Raw genomic sequence first — 25,137 nt, forward strand, 5'->3', positions numbered from 1 at the left:
TGGAGGGGGAGACAGTGGAGGCAGTGGCTATTGTTGTGTGTGCTTCTGTGTGTTGGCTGTGCGTATGCTTGTGGTGTGATCTGTGGTGCTTGTGCTTGTCTTTGCGAGTCCTATTGGTTGTCCTGGGTGCATGCTGGTCTGAATGTGTACTTGGGATCAGTGGGGGGAGAGGGCTCTGGGACTGGGAACAGGTAGTTGGAGTGGAGACGGAAGAACCAGGGACACTGGCTGCTGGCGAAGGAGACGCCCACCCTCCTGGGTGAGTGGGCATGGGCAACTGGGTGGGGGGCTACAGGAAGGGCAGTGCTCGTACGGGGGTGGTTGAAGTTGATGTAGCTGGGGTGGTCCCACTGGAGTCGACCACCACCAGGGAGCTCCCATCGGAGGAGGTATCTGAGTCAGTAGTTGTAGCTCCTGTCTCCCCCGTGGTGCTCCCCTCGTCACCCAACCCACTGGTCCCCTCAGTGTCGGTTGGCACTGCCTCATGGGTCCCATGGGCTGCAGCTCCCCCACTCGTCAGTGTCCCTGCTCCTTCACCAGATGCCGCTAATGCACACAAGGACAGGAGAAGAAAAGGAGAAAGGGACAACAGGGTCAATCACAGCAATTACAGCACATATGGCATACATATAACAATGACGCACTGGAACTAACACTGTGCAGTAACAACCACAATACCAAACTATTGCCAGGGAACAACCGCTGAAATGTATTCACACACTACCATCTGCACACCTACTGGGACTCACTAAGCCATGTCTGCCTGTTGACAAAGGCACAGCTACACAATTTCGAACAAGTGACTGCACAACGTGCAATTGCCAGGTCACACCACCTAGGCAGTAGACATCAGAGCATCACAACAACACCGGTGAGTCAGGATTTAGGGCTCAGATGAAGATGGAATGCCAGCTAATTGCCAATACCAAATATACATAGCACTCACCATTGCCAAGCAGGACTCTACATGTTAGCTTCACAGGCATTTAGGGCCATACACTGACTCCAACCTTGCACCCAAACACCATGGCAGGCAGCAGGAAAGAATTCAACACAGTGTGTACTCACGTCCTTGTGGCTGCTGTGCTGCCTTCAAGCGCCCATCCAACTCTGGATTGGCCACTGCCAGTATGTGGGCCATTAGGGGGTTGAGGGTCCGACAGGCACCCCTCCCTCATTGGGAGGACATTCCCAGGTGGGCCTCAGCGGTCTTTCGGGCCCAGCGTCACAGGTCCTCTCACCTCTTTCTGCAGTGAGTGCTCTGCGAGTATGTACCCCCAGGGTCTGCACATCCTTGGCAATAGCACGCCATAAAACTTTCTTCTGATAGGCGCTGACCTGCATAGGGAACACAGAAAGAAGGACACCAGGAACTCCACACCACATTCTGTTACAGTAATGGCTTACATATTGCATAGCTCCAACATTTACCTTACACATTACTCATATCTCTGCGTACACACTGCATGCAGCATAAATACACTCCCCAAATGACACACTTCCTGCACACACATACATCTACATACAGCCATGTTGCATTCAAAGTACCCAAAAGGTGCTCACATGTTGATCTGGAGGCCCATACATCTGTCCATACAAGGGTAGGACCCCGTCCACAAGCTTCTCAAGTTCCTCAATGTGAAGGCTGGGGCCCTATCCCCTGTAGCACGGGCCATTGTGGGTTCCAGACACAGGACACAGCAGCACACGCAGTGGAAGTGTTGTTATTGTAAGAGTCAGGAATCACGTGAAGTGAGATACAGAAAATGGCCGTCACGTCTACGCCGGTGAACACAATCACCGCCGGCGGTGATCATCATTGGCCCCTGTGCTCCATAGACGTCCATGTTAACCGATGAGGAGTTGAATGGCAGTGGAGACCGCCCCCTGCCATGACGCCTAAAGCCGACAGAGTGAGGTCCCTTCCACCTGTCCCTGCATGCAGGACAGGCGGTTGCCATTTCCAATTGCTGGTACTCATGGCGGTCAATTCAATGTGCGTCATGGGTACTGATGGTACTTACCAAGGCAATTCAAATCCGCTACATACTTTGGTTTGGTTCTAGACTCTGGCACTCACATTAGAACTCATACCAGTGCACTGCTTTCAGATGAGCATTTGACAGAACATGTACAGATGGATGCTATAAATCATGACACATGACTCCGACTACATCTGTGAGACACAATGGCAAATGAATAATTCATATGAATAAAGTAGTCTGTTTGCATGTAGAGGACACCGGTGCAAATTACAATCACTGGTTGCGTGAATTGGATGTGACTGCTCTGTGTACTGTGATGTTGTGTGTCCATCCTTCCTGCTGTCACATTTTCTGATGTTTGGTTTAATTAGATACCAACCGAGGAGGAAACATGCACCCATGTACAAACTCCTAGTGGACTTGGTTACACTGGAGTAACGCCACATTATACTCAATTATTGTCTGGACAAGGCCACAATCACTGAAGTGTGTCAATAATTGAAGCCATAATATAATTAGGCCGATTTGCCCCCGGGGGGGCAGAAACCACTAGACACTAGGGACTTTTTTTAAAATTATCCTTACACATAAGGGGAGCAGCCCCTTGGGCAAGGGCTGCTTCCCAGGTGGGCAAAATATTTTTAGGTCTTGGAGGCAGATCGGCCTAATATAGTTAGGCCAATCTGCTCCACAGCGGGGCAGAAGCCTCTAGACACCAGGGATATATATATATATTTTTATTTACTTTATGTTTTTATGTATGGGGAGCGAACCCATGGGAAAGGGTCGCTCCCCTGGGGGGCTAATTGTTTTTAGGCAATTTCTGCACCCCTTGGAGGCAGATCAGCCTATTTTTGTTAGGCCAATCTGCCCCCAAGGAGTGCAGAAATCATTAGACACCAGGGATTGGTGTGTGTGTATGTGTGTGTTTTGTTTGGGGGGGCTGCCCCTTGGCCAAGGGTCCCTCCCCATACTGTTGACCATATCTGCCCCCCTTGGGGGCAGATCGGTCTCTTTTTGGAAGGCCCATCTGCCTCCAAGGGGGGCAGAAAGCCCACCAGAGACCAGGAAATAATTATTTTCAAAATAAGAGGGTGGGGGTATGGCCACACCCCCACCCCAAATAAATGGGGCCAAAGTTGTTCTGCCCACCAGTGGTCAGACAGGGCAATTACCACGACCCACACCCCAGGCGGGGGGTGGGGCAGAAAGTCTACTAGATGGCATGGAATAAAAAATAAAAAATAAAATAGTGGGTTGGTGGCTACCAACCAGTATGGGCCTGGTTATGCCCCCACCCCAACTGAAGGGGGTAACAGTCTTTCAGCTCTCCCCCCGCACACTAAAACATCTTATCCCACGGCAAGCAAGAAGACATTTGATTATTTTGGGTTTTGGTTTTACATTTGGGCCATGAGAGCTTGGTAACTCTTAAAATCGTCCCATTTGGAATGGTGAGGGCTGCACATTTTTGACTTTGGGATGCTGCCATGTAGAAAAATCCACAAGACCCAGACACATGTGAAAACGAAACATCTGGGTGATTCCAGGGTGGTGTGCTTCACATGCACCCCGTACCATTTTCTTACCCACAATGCCCTGAAAACCTCCAACCTTTCTGGAAATCACACATTTTTCCCACATTTTTGTGATAGAACGTTCCGGAATCTCAACAAAATTCCTACCACCCAACATTGTCCCATCTATACCGATAAATATTCTGCTGCACTTGTCAGCCTAAAAATTTTTTTTTTCTAACTGCCCTTTTGGACCCACTTTGGTTCCCCCTCAATTTCGACATGTTTTTGGCTCTTCCCTGTCACAGGCACTTGGCCCACCTACACAAGTGAGGTATAATTTTTACTGGGAGACTGAGGGGAACGTTGGGTCGTAGGAAATTTGTCCTGGTGCGGTGATCACACACAGAAATGTGGGAAAAAAGTTATTTTTTAGCTAAATTTGAGGTTTGCTGAGGATTCTCTAGGTGTCGGCTGAGTTAGAGGCCAAAATCCACAGGTAGGCACTTTACAAAAAACACCTGTTTTCTTAGGGAAAATGTGATGTGTCCATGTTGTGCTTTGGGGCATTTCCTGTCGTGGGCACTAGGCCTACTCACACAAGTGAGGTATCATTTTTATCGGCAGACTTGGGGGTACGCTGGATGGAAGGAAATTTGTGGCTCCTCTCAGATTCCAGAACTTTCTGTCACCGAAATGTGAGGAGAAAGTGTTTTTTTAGCCAAATTTTGAGGTTTGCAAAGGATTCTGGGTAACAGAACGTGGTCAGAGCCCCACAAGTCACCCCATCTTGGATTCCCCTAGGTGTCTAGTTTTCAAAAATGCGCAGGTTTGCTAGGTTTCCCTAGGTGCCGACTGAGCTAGAGGCCAAAATCTACAGCTAGGCACTTTGCAAAAAACACATGAGATTTCAATGTCAAAATGTGATGTGTCCATGTTGCGTTTCCTGTCGCAAGCATCAGGCCGACCCACGCAAGTGAGGTACCATTTTTATCGGGAGACTTGGGGGAACACAGAACAGAAAAACAAGTGATATTGCCCCTTGTCTTTCTCTTCATCTTTTCCTTCCAAATGTAAGACAGTATGTAAAAATTAAGTGTAATTGAGAAATGCTCTGTAATTCACATGCTAGTATGGGCACCCCGGAATTCAGAGATGTGCAAATAACCACTGCTTCTCAACACCTTATCTTGTGCCGATTTTCGAAATTCAAAGGTTTTCTTGATACCTATTTTTCACTCTTTATATTTCAGCAAATGAATTGCTGTATACCCGGGATAGAATGAAAACCCATTCCAAGGTGCAGCTCATTTATTGGGTCTGGGTACCTAGGGTTCTTGATGAACCTACAAGCCCTATATACCCCCGCAAGCGGAAGAGTCCAGCAGACGTAACAGTATATTGCTTTCAAAAATCTGACATCGCAGGAAAAGTTACAGAGTTAAACACTGAGAAAAATTGTTGTTTTTTTCACCTCAATTTCAATATTTTGTTTTATTTCAGCTGTTATTTTCTGTAGGAAACCCTTTAGGATCTACACAAATGACCCCCTGCTGAATTCAGAATTTTGTCAACTTTTCAGAAATGTTTAGCTTTCTGGGATCCAGCATTGCTTTCACAACCATTTCTGTCACTGAGTGGAAGGAAGCTGAAAGCACAAAAAATAGTAAAAATGGGGTATGTCCCAGTAAAATGCCAAAATTGTGTTGAAAAATTGGGTTTCTGATTCAAGTCTGCCTGTTCCTGAAAGCTGGAAAGATGGTAATTTTAGCACTGCAAACCCTTTGTTGGTGCCATTTTCAGGGGAAAAACCACAAGCCTTCTTCTGCAGCCCTTTTTTCCAATTCTTTCGAAAAAAATGAAATGTACGCTGTATTTTAGCTAATTTCCTGGTCTCCTTCAGGGGAACCCACAAAGTCTGGGTACCTCTAGAATCCCTAGGATGTCGGAAAAAAAGGACGCAAATTTGGTGTGGGTAGCTTATGAGGACAAAAAAGTTAGGAGGGCCTAAGTGCGAACTGCCCCAAAGAGCCAAAAAAAGACTTGGCACCTGAGGGGAAAAAGGCCTGACAGCGAAGGGATTAAGGCCTGAAACTGCTGAATTACCTACTGATGGTGTCCCCCCTGCAGCCTCTGGTTCTCCTGCAAGATGGTAAGTAGCAGGCCCATCCTGCCGTAGGATTTCTGGTATGCTCCCAGGACATGTGTGAGTGCCTTCTGTGCAGTCGGTTCCATGGGTTGGGCCACCCTTTGGCGCACAGCTATCCCCCCACTGGCCCTGGCCCCCTGTGCCTTTGTCCCCTGAACTGTGTGCCCACTCCCACTGACACCAGGATCTTCATTGTCTTGCCAGTGTGGTGTAGACTCGGTCCCTGTACAGGTGGGCACACTATTGATTGACGTGTCCTAGGGACAGAGGTTTGAGGATGTTGGGTGGCTGCTGTGGCATTGGACTCCAAAGTAGGGCGCCATGTGATGGACTGGGAGTATGGCTGTGGTATCTGACTGACCAGTGGTCGCAGATGGGCCAGGAAGATCATCAAGATCCAGAGTTGCTGTCATCACTGGAGCCTTCTTCTGGTGGAGGACTGGGTTGACATGGCACATGCTGGCTGCTGACATTAGCTGGTGTACCTGTGGACATGTTTGAGATTTGTTACAATCATTGTCAGTTACATATTCAGTATTTCTGGCTTTCCCTATGGAATGGATTTTGTTCTTCCACCTTTGGTTTGTGTATGGTGATGGATTGTGGGATTGGAAGTGCTACATGCAGCCCATGCATTACTGATGAGTGTGCATGCTGAGCTTGGAGGGGTGTGCTTGCAGTGAATAGGGCATGCAGGGGTACACAGTTGAGGGTGGTTAAGGGGGTGGTCCGGTGTTTGGGACGGAGTGGGGTAAAGGGAGTCAGGGTGACGGAGGTGACATGGCAAGCAGGTGTAGGTGGTGGTGGGGTAGTAATGGTGACTTACCAGTGTCCAGCCCTCCAGTGATTCCAGTGAGGCCCTCTGGATACAGGATAGCCAAGACTTTCTCCTCCCATGTTGACAACTGTGAGGGAGTAGATGGGGGTCAACCGCCAGTCTTCATTATGAGAAAGTGGTGCCTGGACGCCATTGCACGCACCTTCCCCCGTAGGTCGTTCAACCTCTTTCTTATGTCGTCCCTTGTGCATTGATGGGTCCCCATTGAGTTCACCTTGTTCATGATCCTCCACCATAGCTCCATCTTCCTGGCAATGGATATTTGCTGGACCTGTGCATGGAACAGCTGTGGCTCAACCCTCACGATTTCGTCTACCATGACCCACAACTCCTCATCAGTGAAACAGGGGTTCTTTTGTGGGGGCATGCCTATTGTGTAGTGGGTGTAGTGTGTGTGTTGTGCAGAGGGTGGAATGCTTTGTCGGGATGCAGGGTGTGTGTATGTGGGATGCTGTGGACTTGTGTTTGTGTCCAGTGGTGTATGGGTGGTTGTGGTTTGTATGTGTAGTTCTGTAAATGTTTGGGGTGGCAACGTGCCACTAGGTTTTCACATTTGCAAAGACTTGTGGGTTGCGTGGGTGTGTGTTTTATAGTGCTGTTGTTGTGTGTGTACAGTGTGTGTATATGTGTTAAGTGTGGGTTTTTTAATCTGACCAAAAGTTGTCTTCTGTTGGTGTGGCGTGGCCAAATCGACTGCGGCAGTAACCACCTTTGAATGACCGCTGTGGTGATTTGTAGGTCATTATCTGGAGGGCGGTGTGTTGCAGGCGTGGCAGGGAGGGTGGTGTGACTGACTGTTTTACGCTATTGTTTGGTCTGGCAGAATTTCTGTTTTGGCTGCTTTCTGGTGGGTTTGTGTATCATTATCTGGCAGGCGGATTGCCGCCCGTCACCACGACGGTCTTATCAAAAGACCGCAAATGTCCTAATGAGGGCCTGATTACTACTTTCGCAGTCCCACCACAGAACCGCCAAAGTCGCAGAGAGGACGCCAACGCCATGGCGGTGATATCCCCCTGAGTGTATTACAATGATCCCGCTGGGCTGATCGGCTGGGACATTGCAGTACGCACTCCCGCCGGGCTGACCGGCGGGAACAGTGCTCCGATATTGGTCTCAGCTCCCTTAAGAGAGTCGAGGCCAATACCATGGCACTCCAGCATCCTCGGAATGCGCACTGTCTGGAAAGTAGACAGAGCACATTCTGACAGCGCTCGGCAGGGCTCCCCTGTGGCCCCTGGCACGGGCTTTCTGCCAGCCTTTCCATGGATGGGTCCCCACCATAGAAAGACTGGCAGAAAGCTGAGTGGTAATCAGCAAGGGGGTGCTGAGTTCAGAGCTGCCCTGGCTAAGTACAACCAAAGCCACTGTCACCACGTCAGAACCATGTTCCTGGTGAGGATGGCGGGCTTTCGGTGGGTCCACACACCAGGGTTGTAATGTGGTGGTCCTCAGACCGCCACACTCGTAAGTAGGCCCTAAGTTGAATAACTTCTAACTAGTGAGTGAATCCTTTGAAGAATGCTTTGAGAACCACAGAAAGAGGGGAGGAATCCACAAGACAATTTAAATGTTTGGACCAGTTCCTATTGTGCGTGTCCAAATTCTCTTAAAGGCTCTTTAGCCACTGGTGTGGGCACAGAGCAAGCCACGTCAATCCATGTTTCTCTGTAACACAATGTTATGCACAATTGGCTCTTGGGGGGGGGTGGACTAATTGGAATGGGCGCAGGTAATAGTTAGAAGCAACAGCCTGTGTTCATGGTTGTGGTGCATGACAAAAATCTTGAAGTGTGGCCAAGGGAAATGGGTGCATGGCATTTGTAGTTGGGTTATGGTAGGGGTATTGATGATGGTGGAACAGTTGAGGTGGTCATAATGGTGGTGGTGGTATTAGCGAGGATTTACATTGTCAAGAGCTCAAGTGTTTATTCTTTGGCATCTTATGGCAAACACTACAATGCAGGGTGGCTGCTAGGACCTCTGCATACCAAATAAGCAAACTGACAAGTGCATCATTGGGGATGGTAGGTACCCAGTATTTATAAGAAATGTAGCTCTTCAAGCATGTCACAAGGGTTGGTGGGTGCAAGCACAGCAGAGCAGAAACCAGGACTTCGGTGAGCTACAATGAAATGCTTTCAAGGAGGGCAAGTCACACCAGAAACTGGGACTGCCATGAGGCATTCTAACAAGAAAAGCAGGGTAAAACAGGAATCATATAGTTAGAGGTGACAAGGAGGTGGGGCAGAGCAGCAGTTGACACCACCATGTGCCACAGTAATGAGAGGGATCAGTAGAGGAGTGGCATCGTCAAAGACATTGGGGTGGCTCACACATAGAACAATAAGGCAGCCATCTTAAGGTCAAACTCACAATCAAGTCACCACATAAGTGTTAAAAGAGCCCTACTGCACTGAACAAAAATACTTCTTTTTGTTTAACATAGATATTTGAGATAAAGAACTAAGGGCCACATTTACTAAAAACCTAGTTACAAAAACGGGTTGCAAACTGCATATCAACGTTTATGACTGGTAAATTATTTTGCAAACCAACCTAGGTACTGATAGGTGTATTCACAAAATAAGGAATTTTAGTCAGTCACACACCACCATTCATTAGGCAGGTTGCAATTTGTGACGCAGTACGACTGGTCACAATCACAGGCATGGGGGCCTCCAAGTGTCAGCAGACCACTGCCCCTTTGACCTCTTTCAAAGTAAAGAAAACCTTTGTTTTTTTAAAACCGCCCAATTTCATTAAAGAAAATGGGACTGCTTGAAAAAATAATTATATTTTTGTTAAGTTTCAGTGAAAGCTGCCAGTGGCCCCCTGAATTAATGCCTATTTTCCATGAAACCTGTGCACCTATTGCCAAAGGGGGTGCAGAGCATCCAAAGGGGATTTCATTCCTTTTGCAAATAAGATACCACCCCAACTGGGAGTCGGTAAGTGAATAGCTATTTAGAAGGGATGTCAACAACATGATCCTTCCCAAATGATGTTTGTAAAACATTTCTAACCCCCATTTTAGGAGTCAATAAAACTTTACTGAGTCCTAAAATTGATTTAGTACATAGAGAAATACGTTTCAGCAGTCATAAACCCAGAGGTTTACTGACTTGCTGGGCTTGCTAATGCAATGTAAAATAATTCCTCTTATATTGTAACAGAACCACTTCCTAGGAGGCACAATGATACGCCAAATGGCAAATGGCTTAAGAGTGGGAGAGAAATATTCCTCTGAGTTGTCCAGGATGCGATGGACAATGTTTGAATCCAGCATATGAAGAAGGATCACACAAAGAAGATGAAGGCTGTAGGGGGCTGGACAAAATACCATACATCATAAATTAAAAGCAATAGGTAGGTCAAGCAGACAGCTACACTATCATGCCACATCTAAAACACGCATTTGTAATACAATGGGTCTCGCGTTTGCTTGAGTTAGAGCTATTAGTGTTGTAAATTCCTAACTGGATATTTCTTGCCACAAAAACTGAAAAAAAGTACATTTGTTGACATAAGCAAGTCAATTCAAAGTGCCGTGGTGAGGGCAAAGGAGAGAAACAAAAGTAAAAATAAGTTTGCTCGCAGTCAAAGTTATTGGCGAAAGTGCAATTATCCCCTGCCCTAAGAAGGGACAAACGTAAAGCAGTTACCAACAAAAACAAAGGTTTTTGAAAGGCAAGCCCATGAACGAGTGATAGTGATGGGCGTGCAGTGGGCATGGTTAAAAGCCCAGATACATACCAACATGTCGGTAAAGCAGCGCTTGCACGCTGCTATGGCCGACCTAAAAAGGAATGAGAGCCTCTACTATCTAAAGACGACTTCTTCCTGCTACACCAAACCTGAGTGGGTGGACTAGGAGAGGAACGCTTGAAGGTTGAAGTGCTGGGACAGGTTCATTGGGCAGGCATGTTCAAAGGACAAAGGTCAATGATAGTCCAGGATGGTAATGTTTATTCAGGTTCCCAATTTGATGGTTATGTGCACCTGATAAAAAAAAGGTAATTGTCTGAATCTGAACAGGTTTCTGTTGATAATATAGTAAAAAAAACACAGCAAAAGGATAGGCCAAATGAAGTAAGCTTCCACTCAATAGTCTTCACTACAGTGCTAATATGTATATGTGTGTGTGTACATGTGTTTATACATGTGTTTGTGTTTTTGGCAAAAGTATGAACTTATCCACAGACCATAATAGGCATGTTTTGATTTGAAAGTAATCAGTGGCAAACTAAATAATGGGTTCTCTCACAGTAACTGAGCATGTGGATTAGAAGGGATTAGGTTGGATGAGTAACTGAATTTGTCAGAGGTTGGAGTGAGCCGACTAGTGAGAAAAATGAGTCAAATGGGGTAAATGAGCAAGTAAAATCTGGAATGAGTGAGTCTAAACTCACATAATTGAATCTTTTCAATAAATGTTCACATCATCACAGGCATACCACAAAATGCCACCATGCAATGGCAGTGAACCCCCTGTAGAACAAAATCATCCCTTTTCCTATACTTATCATACCAGCACCAGGTGTTAAGACTCATTTCCCTTTATCACAACTGTGAAACTTGGTGGAGCCTTCAATTCTTACCTGTGTTGTTGGAGTTTTCTCCTCTTGCAAAAGTGACTTTCCCCTCTCTACAAGCTGGTTGTATGTGTCCTCTTGGGCTTCTATTTGCACTCGCAGATCCTGATGCCCCTTTATCTGCTGACTGCTGTTAGACACATCACGAATGGTTTCCTCTGCCTTCATTTCCCTCATCATCTCTGCTGCCCAGGAGCAGTAATCCCGCGCCTAAAAAACACAACGTTTTACATTAGTTTGAGCAAGGCCCCAGAATACTGTCAATTTCATAAAACAAGCAGTCTCTTGCGAAAAGCAGTCAGAGATTCCATCCTTTGTATGACTGTCTAGTGGCAGACTGTGCTGATAAGCTCCATAAAGAAGCTCAGATTTTAAAACAAAAGGGTGGAATTACTGGCAAGTGCTACATCTGATACTAATTGGTTTAGGAGACAATGATGTCCTTCCCCTTCCTCAATTATGGTGATAAATAGCATATTACATTCTGCACATCTGCATATATGGGTATGTCTTGCCATTGTTTCATGTATATCTAGCAAAAGGTATTTACCCCAAAACCAGAAAACAAGGGGCTACTCTTGTGCAGCAAAGTGATATGACAGTAAAAGATTATGGGCCTCATTACGAGGCTGGCAATCTTGAGACCGCCAGCCTTGCGGTGGCGGTCAGTACCACTGCTGCTGTGGCGTACCCACCACTACGTTAAGACCGTAGCGGGCGGACCGCCAGGATTCCGCCATTTCCACCGGGATCGGTGATTCCGTCGAGTTGACAGCAGGTGCAGGTCCGAATCAGCCAGGGTGGCGCTCGATGCAGCGCCGCTCTGCTGATTACGACCGGGTTCTCCACCAGCCTTTTCATGGCGGCATCACCGCCATGAGAAGGCTGGCAGAGAACAGGTGCAGGGGGGCACAGGGGGCCCCTGCACTGCCCAAGCACTTGGCATGGGCAGAACAGGGGTTCCTCTGCCCAGCACCCTCGCAATGTTCAGGGTCTGCTGTGCAGACAGTGAACACTGCAAGGGTGCTGGTGCACCCTGCAGGTGACAGCATTGCCTCTGGCTCGATTACGAGCAGGAGACAATGCTGCCTCCACTTTCCCACTATGCTGACAGGCGGAAACATTGGTTTCCGCCTGTCAGCCTAGCGGGAAAATCTTAATGGGTCCAGCGGGGAGGTAGCCAGTAAACTCCCCGTCGGATGTTCGGCGGACGGGTCTTCCCGTCCGCTGAACTCCTAATGCGGCCTTATGTGACTATTAGGAAAGTTGTTTCCCTGTGTAAAGTAATAGTTACATGCAATCTGTGAGGTAGTAAAAAGTGATTTTCCTATGTCACTTGTGCTGTACTTAGGTAATAAACTTGGAATTCACCTTTTTGCTGTAGTGATAAATGTATGAATTCCAATTTATAAGTACAGTTCTTTAAATAACATGGGCCCCATTCACATGCTGCATTATGTAGTGCATGAGCAGTACTCCAGTAGTGTTACACACTAACTACTAAACACTATTCACTAAAATATGGGTGGATACCTCCACCTCTTGCGTTTTTTTGCTGTGGCTATCTCAGCACTTGTAATGCAACATTTTAGAGGTAGTTTAAATTCATTTTTAATTATTAATACATTTATATCTATTAAATAAAATCAATTTAAAAAAAAAAGATTTATTTAAACAAATCCCCCCGAAAGTAAAATATTTATATTTATTATGTATTACACAGTTAATTTTACATTACAAACATCTTATTAACACATCTGTCATAAAATAATATTTATATTGTCTTTTTACATATAATGTTTATTTAACATTATCCCTAAACCACCACCCTTTAACCCTTCCATACTCCTCCCTAAACCTACCCATTTAAATACAAGTATTCTCCTTTTTCCAGTCACTACCACAGATCTTCCTGCATTTCCTGCTCAGCAGTAAACTCACATAGTTTAGTATCCCCTATAGAAATGTGAGGTTACGTATTGTAGATATTTTAGCAGCAGAGGTTTTAGAGTTTAGACTTTTAAATTAGCCCAAATCCTGATCCACAGCATTTATTTACAGCATGAACCTGACATTATCCAACTGCATTTGATTATGGTAGTCTCAAATAGGGACATATTTACAGGAGTTACCCCAGGCTTGCCATTTCTGTGCCTCGATGGCCCTGAAGCAGATCAGGCGTAGGGTAGACATTGGTGATTTGTAACTAAGCTTACATTGCAAGGCCTTGTGATCAAATGCTTATGCTCTGCATGGAATTAACTAATAGGCCGCTATCACTGCTTCCTTTTACTGAGGGTATGAATTAATTTCACAGCACTGCAGAGGTCCTTAAAGGTCCGCCCACTGCCTGGCATCATCCTATATTATGTGGGTGGAGGCACATTTGAGTTTCTTCCAAGAAATATCACCCCTGAGTGCACCACTCAATAAAAACCACTAGGACCACCAGGTTTGAGAGACAAACTGATGTTATCAGGCTCTGTTCTGCCCTTCATTTTGGTACGAGGAACTGATGAAGTGTTGGGTCCACACCTGGGACCTTACGAGTTTTGAAGTGCTTGCGGGTGCAAACTCTGCACATAAAAATAAGATTACCATTTTTGAACACCCTGTCAGTACTGTTCAATTACAGTTAATTCCACAGAAAAAGGGAAGGAGGCAAGATGGTGGGTTTGTGGGAATTGGGACAGGCACTGGGGGTGTTGTTTTACCACTACATTCTTTGCTGTACTGTAAGGTCAATGATAGATATGAGGAATTACTTTGGTCTTTTTGTAATTAACAGTTATAAATATTAATTGTGAACCACGTTTTCACTAATTTCTGTGAAGCCTGTGTATTGTTATATTTTGCAGTATTGTTGTGCCTGTTTCTTTAAGAAATACATATTTTTGGGGAACTGAAGAGTTTTTAATGTACACTAATGTTTTCACAATAATGGTTGATGATTTGTCGGATTAAATATTTGAAAATTTACTTTTGATGATTTGTTCAATATTTAAAACAATAATGTTTTACAGGTTTAATACAAAAGCCTCCTGCTCTGGACTTAAGGAGTTTTTGGGTGATAATTCCTCATGTGCAACTGGCTACTAGCAAACTCAAAACTGAATGTTGTGGATTTAACACATGGTAGAAATCCCAGGTGGCAAACTTGTAAATATACAGGGTGAAATTAACGCATGAAGCCATTTGGTAAGTTCACTCTGCACAACTCGTAATCAGAGCTTTAGTATCATCTCTCTAGAACAATGCAGTGTTTGTTCCAGAACAGTGAAGTGAATGTAGTGCAGGATGTACCATTGCAGCAAACAAAATATGTGCATTGCTTATGAAATGTGGATTTTTTCAGACCAAGAGCCTAGAAGGCTTTGTGACTCTAGAGCACACCTTTGTTAAGAAAAGATGGAGTCTGCACGCTCGTTCTAGGTCTGTTCTGCGTTGCTCCACTTTATTCTTCAGGATTTCCCATTTCTCCACTACTGCTTGTTGCTTCTCCTGCAGCAATACGGCCTGGTCCTCAGAGCACCTGTGTACCACAGCATCAGCAGCATCGATGAGTTCTTGCAACTGTAAAAGAATGAAAGATGTTATGAGGCGGTATGGAGATACAGAACACATTGCAGTGGCCAATATGAGCAAGAAGGGTTGTGTAAATAAACTAATAGTCATCCCACCAATACCACAGTTCCAGTGACTACATTATTTAGCCCTCAAGTCAAGAGAATCATTTTACACGGTTGTTTTTAATTCTAACAAGTTCTCTAAGAAAATAAGTTACTTACCTGTAACTATAGTTCTCCAGTATTGGAATCTTTCATAGATTCACATGCTTTGACATTTACAAGTGGTTCACTGCTCTGGAGAGGGCCTGTTAGATACAAAGGGTCCCTTAGAGGCAGTGGGATGCTATCCAGTGGCTCTCCTTCTCTGACAAGGGGAGAGACAGACTTCTCACTGTCAGGGAGGAAGATGCTGACAACTATGCTGTTTTGAAATCTGCACTCGAGTTTGGTCTCACCACTGAACAACATAGGATCAACTTCAGGGAGCCGAAGAAAGAGTCCTCCTAAGATTGGGTAGACTTTGTGGACTGTTCTGGTAAAGCTCTGGAATGCTGGTTACATGGTAGCAAAGTCAGTGACTATCAGGGCTTATACAATCTTATCTTGAGAGAGTTATTTTGAACAACTGTGTGTCTGATTTGTTGCACCAATACTTGGTAGACTCAGATCTGACCTCTCCCCAAGAATTGGGACAGAAGGCAAATAAATCAGTCAGAACTAGGGTGAGCGGAAAAGCTCATCAAGGGGGTGACAACAAGAAAAAGGAAGCAGGTCAGTCTCAGGACAAGGGTGGGGACAAAGATACAAACACAATGAGTCTTCATAAGGCCCACAAACCTCTTCTGGGGGTGGGTCTAAGACCTCTTCTTCTTCCTCCCATGTTAAAAAGCCTTGGTGCTATTTGTGTAAAAACAAAGGCCATAGGCATGGAGACAGCTACTGCTCTAAGAAACGCACCAAGCCACACACCACTACAACCCCAATTTCTACTTCTAGTGCCCCTAGTAACAGCAGTAGTGGTGGGTCTAGTAGCAATAACCAATCTAAAGGTGTAGCTGGGCTCACTTTAGGAAGTTAAGTGGGGGTTGGTTTAGTTACAGAGACTACAGAAGCTGTTTTAGTCTCTGATGGGGGCATTGATATTGCCACCCTTGCTGTCTGTCCCCTTAATATGAATGAGTAAAGGCAGCAGCCCTTGACAAATGGTGTTCAGGCAGAGACCTACAGGGACACATGTGCCAGTTTCACAATGGTGACTGAAAAAATTATGTCCCCTGAGCAACACCTGCATGGTCACCAGTACTAAGTGACTGATGCTCATAACAACAGTGTATGCCACCCCATGGCAGTTGTTGATTTCAGCTTGTGGGGAGGGGTTACTGGTCCAAAGAAAGTTGTGTCCACAGACCTACCTGTAGAGTGTCTACTAGGGAACGACTTGGAGACTTCAGGTTGGGCTGAAGTGGAGTTAGAGACCCAAGCAGCAATGCTGGGCATCCAAGGGCATATCTTTGCCCTGACCAGAGCACAGGTCAAGAGGCAAAAAGATCAAGGAAACTTGGAGCCTGGAACAGTGGCCCAAGAACTTCCAAAACCCAAGGGTAGAAAGGGCAGAAAGTTGCCCCCTATCCCACCATCCAGTGAATATTCCCCTTTGAGGAGGAGGAATCTACACCCTTGGCAGAACCTACACCTGAGGAGCTTAAAGCTGATACAACTGAGCTCTTAGGTACAGGGGGACTGCCAGGGAGGAATTCAGTATGGCACAAAAGACTTGTCCCACACTGGAGGGCTTGAGGCAGCACGCTGTCCTTCAAGAAGCAGGGGGTGTCAGTGGCACCCACAAGGTGTATTGGGAAGACAACCTCCTGTATTCACCAGGATATTAGCAGTACCTCCGAAATACAAATAATTTTTGTTTACCCTGGTACATGATATTCCCCTAGCAGGTCACTTGGGGCAAAGCAAGACTTGGGACAGACGTGTCCCTCACTTTCACTGGCCCCACATGTCAGAAGACACTAAGGAGTTTTGTCGCTCCTGTGACACCTGTCAAACCAGTGGCAAAACAGGTGGCAACCTAAAGCCCCCCCTTAATTCCATTTCCGGTGGTTGGGGTTCCCAATGATAGGGTTGGGGTGGATATTGTTGGCCCCTTAGACCCGCCCACAGCCTCTGGGAATCGATTTATTCTGGTGGTGGTGGACCATGCCACCAGGTACCCAGAAGCTATTCCTCTAAGGACCACTACATCTCCTGCAGTAGCAAAGGCCCTCCTGGGAATTTTCTCTATAGTGGGCTTTCCTAAAGAGGTGGTATCAGACAGAGGTACCAACTTCATGTCTGCATACCTAAAGGCACTCTGGAAGGAATGTTTTGTTACTTTCAAGTTCAACACCTCTTACCACCCCCAAACTAATAGTCTGGTTGAGAGATTTAATAAAACTCTCAAAGGCATGATAATGGGGCTCTATGAAAAACTCAGAAGGAGATGGGATGTCCTACTGCCATGCCTCCTTTTTGCCTTCAGGGAGGTCCCTCAGAAGGGAGTGGGCTATAGCCCCTTTGAACTTCTGTTTGGGCACCTTGTTAGGGGTCCTCTTGCTCTTATAAGGGAGGGCTGAGAGCAACCTCTCAAGCCCCCTAAACAAGACATAGTGGACTATCTTCTTGGCCTCAGATCCAGGATGGCTACGTACATGAAAAAGACCACTAGAACCCTTCAGGCCAGCCAGGACCATCAGAAGCAGTGGCATGACAAGAAGGCTGTTCTGACTGTTTACCAGCCAGGGCAGAAGGTGTGGGTCCTGGAGCCTGTGGCTCCTAGGGCAATCGAAGACAAGTGGAATAGTCCCCAGACAATAGTGGAAAAGAAGGATGAGGTCACCTACCTTTTGGACCTAGGCACTCCCAGAAGCCCCCCTCACGATGCTTCATGTGAACCTCCTGAAGCCCTACTATGACAGGGTTCACATGACCCTACTAATGTCCACTGATGGGGGACTGGAGGAAGAGAGTGACCCTCTTCCTGACCTCTTCTCCAACACTGCAGCTGATGGCTCAGTTGATGGGGTACTCCTGGCTGACTGCCTTTCTGAGTATCAGAAAGAAGACTACAGGACCCTCCTAGGGCAGTTCTCAGAACTGTTCTTTCTAACACCTGGTCAGACAACATGGTGTGAACACAGCATTAATACAGGGGACAGTTTGCCCATAAAAAGTTAAATCTATAGGTAACCTGACCATGTTAGAGACTGCATCAAAGCAGAAGTGCAAAAGATGCTGGATCTAGGAGTCATTGAGCACTCTGACAACCCCTAAGTTGCTTCTTAGCCAAAGGATAGCACATTTTATGTAGAGAAAGACCCATCTGGAAATGGTTCTCTTCTGCACTGCCTGACCTTTCTTAGCACCCACATAACCCACAAAGAGTTGATATTCTACCCGGAACTCCTAGGTATGATCAAGATAGAATGCCAACACTCTTTTAGGGTCCAGGCGGTAGAGTCTCTTCTCTTCCTTAGAAGAATGTGGTGGCGCATAAAAAGTAGGCAAGGTGATGGATTGGCCTTCCTGAAAGGGCGTGGCCAATATTGTTAGAAAGGAAGCCCTGGTATGAAGCACCACCTTGTCAAGATAGATGGAAAGGAAAGGTGGCTTCAGCAATAGGCTGCAGCTCACTCACCCTACGGACAGAAGTGATGTCCACAAGGAAGACTGTTTTTAAAGTCAGAAGCCTGAGCAGACTATGAAGTGGCTCAAAAGGAGCACACATTAGAAACATAAGCATCTGTAGGAAGCTGGCCTGGTGTTTGGTGAGTACCTGAGGTACTTACACCTTATACCAGGTATCCCCTATTAGTGTAATGTTGGTAGTGTCTAGAAGCCAGGCTCTCTGAAGGTAGCTGTGAATGAGCTGCCAAGGCTTATCTAGGAGACATGCAAAGCCCATGCAATACCAGTGTAGTCACACAGCACTTGCACACATGAAAGAAAACACTCAGGGGGTCATTCTGACCCCGGCGGGCGGCGGGAGCCACCCGCCTGTAGGGAACCGCCAAATGACCGCACCGCGGTCAAAAGACCGCGGCGGCCATTCTGGCTTTCCCGCTGGGCCGGCGGGCGACCGCCAGAAGGCCGCCCGCCGGCCCAGCAGGAAACCCCCTTCAACAATGAAGCCGGCTCCGGCGGAGTTGTAGGGGTGCGATGGGTGCAGTGGCACCCGTCGCGATTTTCAGTGTCTGCAAGCAGACACTGAAAATCTTTATGGGGCCCTGTTAGGGGGCCCCTGCACTGCCCATGCCAGCGGCATGGGCAGTGCAGGGGCCCCCAGGGGCCCCACAACACCTGTTCCCGCCATCCTGTTCCTGGCGGTAAAAACCGCCAGGAACAGGATGGCTGGAAGGGGGTCGGAATCCCCATGGCGGCGGGATTCCCTGGGCCAGGGGTAAACCGGCGGGAAACTGCCAGTTGCCCTTTTCTGACCGCGGCTTTACCACCGCGGTCAGAATGGCCCAGGAAGCACCGCCAGCCTGTTGGCGGTGCTTCCGCGGTCCCCGGCCCTGGCATGACCCCCTCAGTGTTACAAAAATAAAGGTACTTTATTTTAGTGACACAATTACCAAAAAGTACTAGAGAGGCGACCCTCCAATAGGAGGTAAGTAACACACTAGATATATACACTAGTAATCAGTAATAAGCATAAAAGGTGATAGAAAACAGTGCAAATCCAAATAGACAATAGAAACCCTAGGGGGAGCCCAAATCATATACTAAAAAAATGGAATGCGAACATAAGACCCCTACCTAGGTAAGTGGAATGTGTACAGAGGAGCTGGGGGTACTAGGAAACTCCAAAGGTAAGTACCACAGTGCCCCCGAGTGATCAGGAAGAAAGGAGTAAGTTACTGAATTTTCCCCCAAACCACCCAAAAGGAAGGAAAAGAAGAAAATGCAACACCCAAACAAGACTGCAAGAAACCAGCGGTGGATTCCTGAAGAGGAAGACCTGTGGAAGAAGGGGACCAAGTCCAGAAGTCACAGAAGAGCCAATGGGGAGCAGGAGCTACTACCCACCCACCCAAGAGTTGGTCAACTGTAGGACGAAGATGGTCAGGAATATAGCCCTGCAGCAGGTGAAGAGTTCCCACACTGGATGGATGCTTGCAGTCGGTCAGTGGCATGGAAAAGCCACCAACAAGCCTTGGTAAAGGCAGAAGGTGCAATGAAGCACAGATTGGAGCTGCAGGGGACCATCAAGGTCCAGGAGGACTTAACCCATGGGAGGAGTCCTAGGGGGATCCTCACATGCAGAGAGTGCAGAGCAGAAGAGACAGCTTCCACAGGAGACCTACTGAAAGAGGAACCATTAGTCACATTAGAGCCCACTCAGCACAACTGGAGAATGGTCCCACACAGCAGGAGAAGCACACAGAGGGTGGTGCATCGCAGGAAGGAATACTGGGGGCTGGGGCTACATGGAGCCTGAAGATCCCTTGGAGGAGATGCAAACAAGCATTGGAAGCTGCAAGAGACGTGGAGCTTGGGGGTACTGTCCTGCGCAGGAAGGCAACGGCTTACCTCCACAAAGTTGGACAGCTGGCATAGAAGAGAAAGAGGACTACTCAGGACTACCACCCGTGATGCAGGATCCATGCAGCTCAGGATGAGAGGAGATCCAAGCAGCCAGTCTTCGTTGAAGTTGGTGCCTGCAGATGCAGGGGAGTGACTCTTTCACTTCAAGGGAGATTCCTTCTTCATTCTTGTGCAAACTGAAGACTTGCTACCCTCAGCGGATGCACAGCCAGGGAAATGTTGCAGAAGCTGGAAGGAGCCGTGAAAGCAATGTTGCAAGCACCGTCTTCGTCGTGGATGCAGATTGTCCGTTCCTGGAGGGTCCAATCACGGTTCCAGTGGCTAGAAGTCGAAGTAGAGTTTGCAGAGGAGTCCTGCTGGAATCTTGCAGGCCAAACCTGAGGATCCACCCAAGAGAGAGACCCTAAATAGCCCTGAAAGGGGGATTGGTCACCTATCCAGGTGACAACCTATCAGGAAGGGGCTCTGATGTCACCTGCCTGACCTGGCCACTCAGATGCTCCCAGAGGTCCCTGCCAACCTTGAATTCAAGATGGTAGAACCCAGGGACCCTCTGGAGGAGCTCTGGGCACCACCCCTCTGGTGGTATTAGACAGGGGAGTGATCACTCACCTTTCCATTTTCCAGTTTCGCTGCAAAGCGGGGATTGGAAGCTCTTGAACCTTCGTGGAGTGGTTTATGCAAGGAGGGCACCAAATGTGCCCTTCAAAGCATACCATTGGCTTGGGGAGGCTAACCCTACCAAGCCATATAACACCTACTTCCAAAATGGAGAGGGTGTTACCCCCTTCTTCGAAAGGAAATGGAATAGTTTCTTACCTGTAACTCCAATTCTCTCGTAGGGGTATTTCGATGATAGTCATAAGCGCTGAATAGTTCTGCCCGCCTGCGGGGACCCTGGAGCATTTCTCTGAATGAAAATATCTTCTTAAGTGTTGATGTTCGCCTTTCTTCAGGAAGGCCTGCAAAGTCACTTAAGAATTTCATTATGGAGCCTAAAGAAGAGGCTACAAAGGCCAAAATTCTTCATCTTGTTTGGCTGAAAAAAGGACCTGCCAGGCAGATAGGCATTCAAGTGCATGAATATTTTGAATGTTGTACCGAAAATATCTTTCACAAACCTTTTTGCAATATTACATAAGGGTGAAGAAGTGCAGGGCAGTGTAGTGCATAGGCTGCCATTATACAGACCAAAAAGTAAAGGTGTGCCTTTAAGAACAGGTGGTCCTCTCATATCCCATCATGCTCAGCAAAAGGCAGTCACCTCAGTTCTTTTTGTAGGCTTCACTAGCTGAGATGAAAATGTCTTTAAACTATTATTTTGTCATTTCCACCGGGGAGGAGGGAGGGTCACGAGAGAACTGGAGTTACAGGTGAGAAACTACTCCTTCTCTCGTAGGGGATTTCCATGTATAATCATAAGCACTGAATAGAGAACAAAGCCCATCCCCCTGAGAGCGGTGGACAAGACAGGCCAATAGAGTGGTATTTCTTTAAGCAAAAGATTTCTAAGAGAGGCCTATCCCACTCGAGCATTTGCCTAGCATCAGAATCAAGGCAGTAGTGTTTAGTAAAGGTGTGGAAAACCTCCAAGTAGCAGCTTTGCAAATATCTGCTAAGGGAATGTTTCTGATCAAAGCAGTCGTGGCTGCTTTGCCCCTGGTAGAATGTGCTTTAGGTTGGCCAACAAGGGACTTATTGGCTAACTGGTAACAAAGCAAAATGCACAACACAATCCACCTGGAAAGAGATTGCTTGAAGATGGCAAGGCCTGTTCGAACTGGACCATAGCTAACGAACAGTTGCTGTGACTTGCGAAATGATTTAGTTTTGCCTAAGTAAAATTATAAAACCCTCTTCACATCAAGAGAGTGCAGTGTTCTTTCTGCAGGAGTAGTTTACATGTAAATCAGATATAACTTTTGGGAGGTATTTTGGATGTGTTCTCATTAGAACCTTGGAAAAATGAAAAACAGTGTATGGTTCATGAAAACAAAGGGCCCCGATCTCACTAACCCTGTGAGCTGATGTAATTGCTACAACAAAGGCTGTTTTCCAAGTGAGATGTTGGAGAGATGCCTTGTGTATGGGCTCAAAAGGATGCTGCATTAGACGTGAAAAAACTACATTAAGCTCCCATGGCGGAGATACATGCCTAGTAGGAGGAACAACCTTCTTTAACCCTTCCAGGTTAATGACTGGAATTTTAATGAAAGAGGTTTGTGAAGGACTTGTCCTGTATGCAGTGAGATCTGCTAGGTGTACTTTTATGGACGAGAATTGAAAACCAGATTTTGCTAGCTGCAATAGGTATGGAAGAATAACATCTTCTCCAAATGCTGTGGGATCTATGTTCTTGTCCAAACACCAAATGCAGAATCTTTTCCATTTGAAGACCTATGCTGATCTGGTAGATGGTCGTTTTGCTTCTCTTAGAATGTCTGTAGGTAGTTGGCTCTGTATAAACGATCTCAAAGTTCGAGAAAGTGTGCACAGAGTCCAAGGGTTCCCCTTAGAGGTTAATAGTGGCAATAATAGATAATACTTATACTCTATTTGTGGTAGTGTGGTTGAGCAGTAGGCTTTTCAGAGGGTGGTGTTAAGCATTTGTTGTACACAGACAGGCAATAAATGAGAACACTCAGTCAAAGACTTAACTCCAGGCCAATAGGTTTTATACAGAAAATATTATTTTCTTAAATTTATTTTAGAACCACAACATTCAAAGTTCAAGTAAGTACATAAATTGTAAGGTACTTGGCATTGGTAAATATGGAACTTTGAATTAAAACAGTAATGTACAGAGTTTTGGCAAAAATGGCAATAATCTATTTCAAAAGTAGACAGTGCAAAAATCAACAGTTCCTGGGGGAGGTAAGTATTGGTTAGTTTTTCAGATAAGTAAAGCACTTACAAGTTCAGTCTCCGGGGCATAGGCAGCCCACTGTTGGGGGGTTCAAGGCAACCCCAAACACCCAGCACCAGCAGCACAGGGCCGGTCAGGTGCAGAGGTCAAAGAAGGGCCCAAATAGCATAGGCACCTAGGGAAGAACAGGGGTGCTCCGGTTCTAGTCGGCTAGCAGGTAAGTACCTGCGTCCTCAGGGAGCAGACCAGGGCTTTTTTGTAGAGCACTGGGGGGGTCACAAACAGGCACACAAAATGCACCCTCAGTGGCACAGTGGCGCCAGGTGCAGTGTGTGAAGTAGGTGTCGGAGTCTAGGTAGAAATCAATGGAGATACCCGGGGTTCACTCTGGCGATGCAGGCAGGGCACAGGGGGGCTTCTCGGGCCAGCCACTGACTGGGCAAGGAGGAGGGGCGACTGCTGGTAACTCCTGCACCAGTAGTTGGCATCTCTCGGGCCTGGGGGCTGCGGGTGCAGTGCTTCTTCCAGGCGTCAGGTTCTTTGTTACCGGTCATTCACGGTCAGGGGGAGCCTCTGGATTCTCTCTGTAGGCGTCACTGTGGGGGTGCAGGGAGGTCGACTCAGGGTGTCCACATCATGGGAGTTGCCTGGGGGTCCTCTCTATAGTGTTGGTTCTTCTGGACACAAGCCGGGAGCGTCGAGTGCAGAGCGTTGGGGACTCACACTTCCGGAGTGAGGCTGCAGTCCCCTTAAAGATGGTTGTTTCTTTGTTTCTTGGACAGAGCCGCTGTCCACAGGAGTTTCTTGGTCCATTGGTTGCAGGGCAGTCCTCTGAGTCCTCAGAGGTCGCTGGTCCCGCTGGATGCGTCGCTGTGCAGGTTCTTTGAGTCTGGAGACAGGCAGGTAGGGCTGGGGCCAAGTCAGTTGTTGTCTCTGTCGTCTCTGTGGGGCTTTCAGGTCAGCAGCCCTTCTTTTTGTTGTAGGTCATCAGTAATCTGATTTCCTGGGTTCAGGGTTGCCCCTAAATACTTACTTTAGGGGTGTGTTTAGGTCTGGGGGGGAGTAGCCAATGGCTACTGTCCTTGAGGGTGGCTATACCCTCTTTGTGCTTCTTCACTGTGGGGAGGGCTGCACATCCCTAATCGTATTGGGGAGAATCCTCCAAAACAAGATGGAGGATTTCCTATGGCAGGGGTCATCTCAGCTTAGGGGCTGTCTTGACTGAAGGGTGACTCCTCCTTGTTTTTCTCATTGTCTCCTCTGGACTTGGCACCAAAAGTGGGGGCTTTGTCCGGAGGGGCGGGCATCTCCACTAGCTGGAGTGCCCTGGGGTGTTGTAACACCAGGCTTGAGCCTTTGAGGCTCACCGCCAGGTGTTACAGTTCCTGCGGGGGGAGGTGTGAAGCACCTCCACCCAGTACAGGCTTTGTTCCTGGCCACAAACAAAGGCACTCACCCCATGTGGCCAGAAACCCATCCTGATGTGGCAGGCTAGCAGAAATTGGTCAGTCTAGCACTAGTAGTTGGACTGGTATACAGGGGGCATCTCTAAGATGCCCTCTGTGTGCATTTCTCAATAAATCCCACACTGGCATCAGTGTGGATTTATTGTGCTGAGACGTTTGATACCAAACTTCCCAGTATTCAGTGTAGTCATTATGGAACTGTGGAGTTCGTGTTTGACAAACTCCCAGACCATATACTCTTTATGGCTACCCTGCACTTACAATGTCTAAGAATTGGCTTAGACACTGAAGGGGCATAGTGCTCATGCAACTATGCCCTCACCTGTGGTATAGTGCACCCTGCCTTAGGGTTGTAAGGCCTGCTAGAGCGGGTGACTTACCTATGCCACAGGCAGTGTGAGGTTGGCAGGCACTCTGAGGGGAGTGCCATGTCAACTTAGTCTTTTTCTCCCCACCAGCACACACAAGCTGTGAGGCAGAGTGCTGAGTGATTTGGACAGAGTGATCGGTGAAGGTCTGGAAACCACCACTGTTGGGACCATTCCGGAGCGATAAGA

At 47.1% G+C, this 25,137-nt stretch overlaps 1 protein-coding gene across 1 annotated transcript in view; it reads right to left on the reverse strand.

Annotated features, from left to right (window-relative positions):
- The window catches only part of SPTBN5 (spectrin beta, non-erythrocytic 5), a 1,780,873-nt gene that overhangs the window by 877,238 nt on the left and 878,498 nt on the right, over positions 1-25,137 (reverse strand). Inside the window, exons 34-35 of the mRNA XM_069208774.1 lie at positions 14,478-14,657; positions 11,091-11,294 (exon numbers count right to left, since the gene is read on the reverse strand). Coding sequence (XP_069064875.1) covers positions 11,091-11,294; positions 14,478-14,657 — 384 coding nt within the window. The remainder of the gene's footprint in view (positions 1-11,090; positions 11,295-14,477; positions 14,658-25,137) is intronic.

This window comes from Pleurodeles waltl, chromosome 9 (assembly GCF_031143425.1).
Source record: "Pleurodeles waltl isolate 20211129_DDA chromosome 9, aPleWal1.hap1.20221129, whole genome shotgun sequence".
NCBI classification, from domain to species: Eukaryota; Metazoa; Chordata; class Amphibia; order Caudata; family Salamandridae; genus Pleurodeles; species Pleurodeles waltl.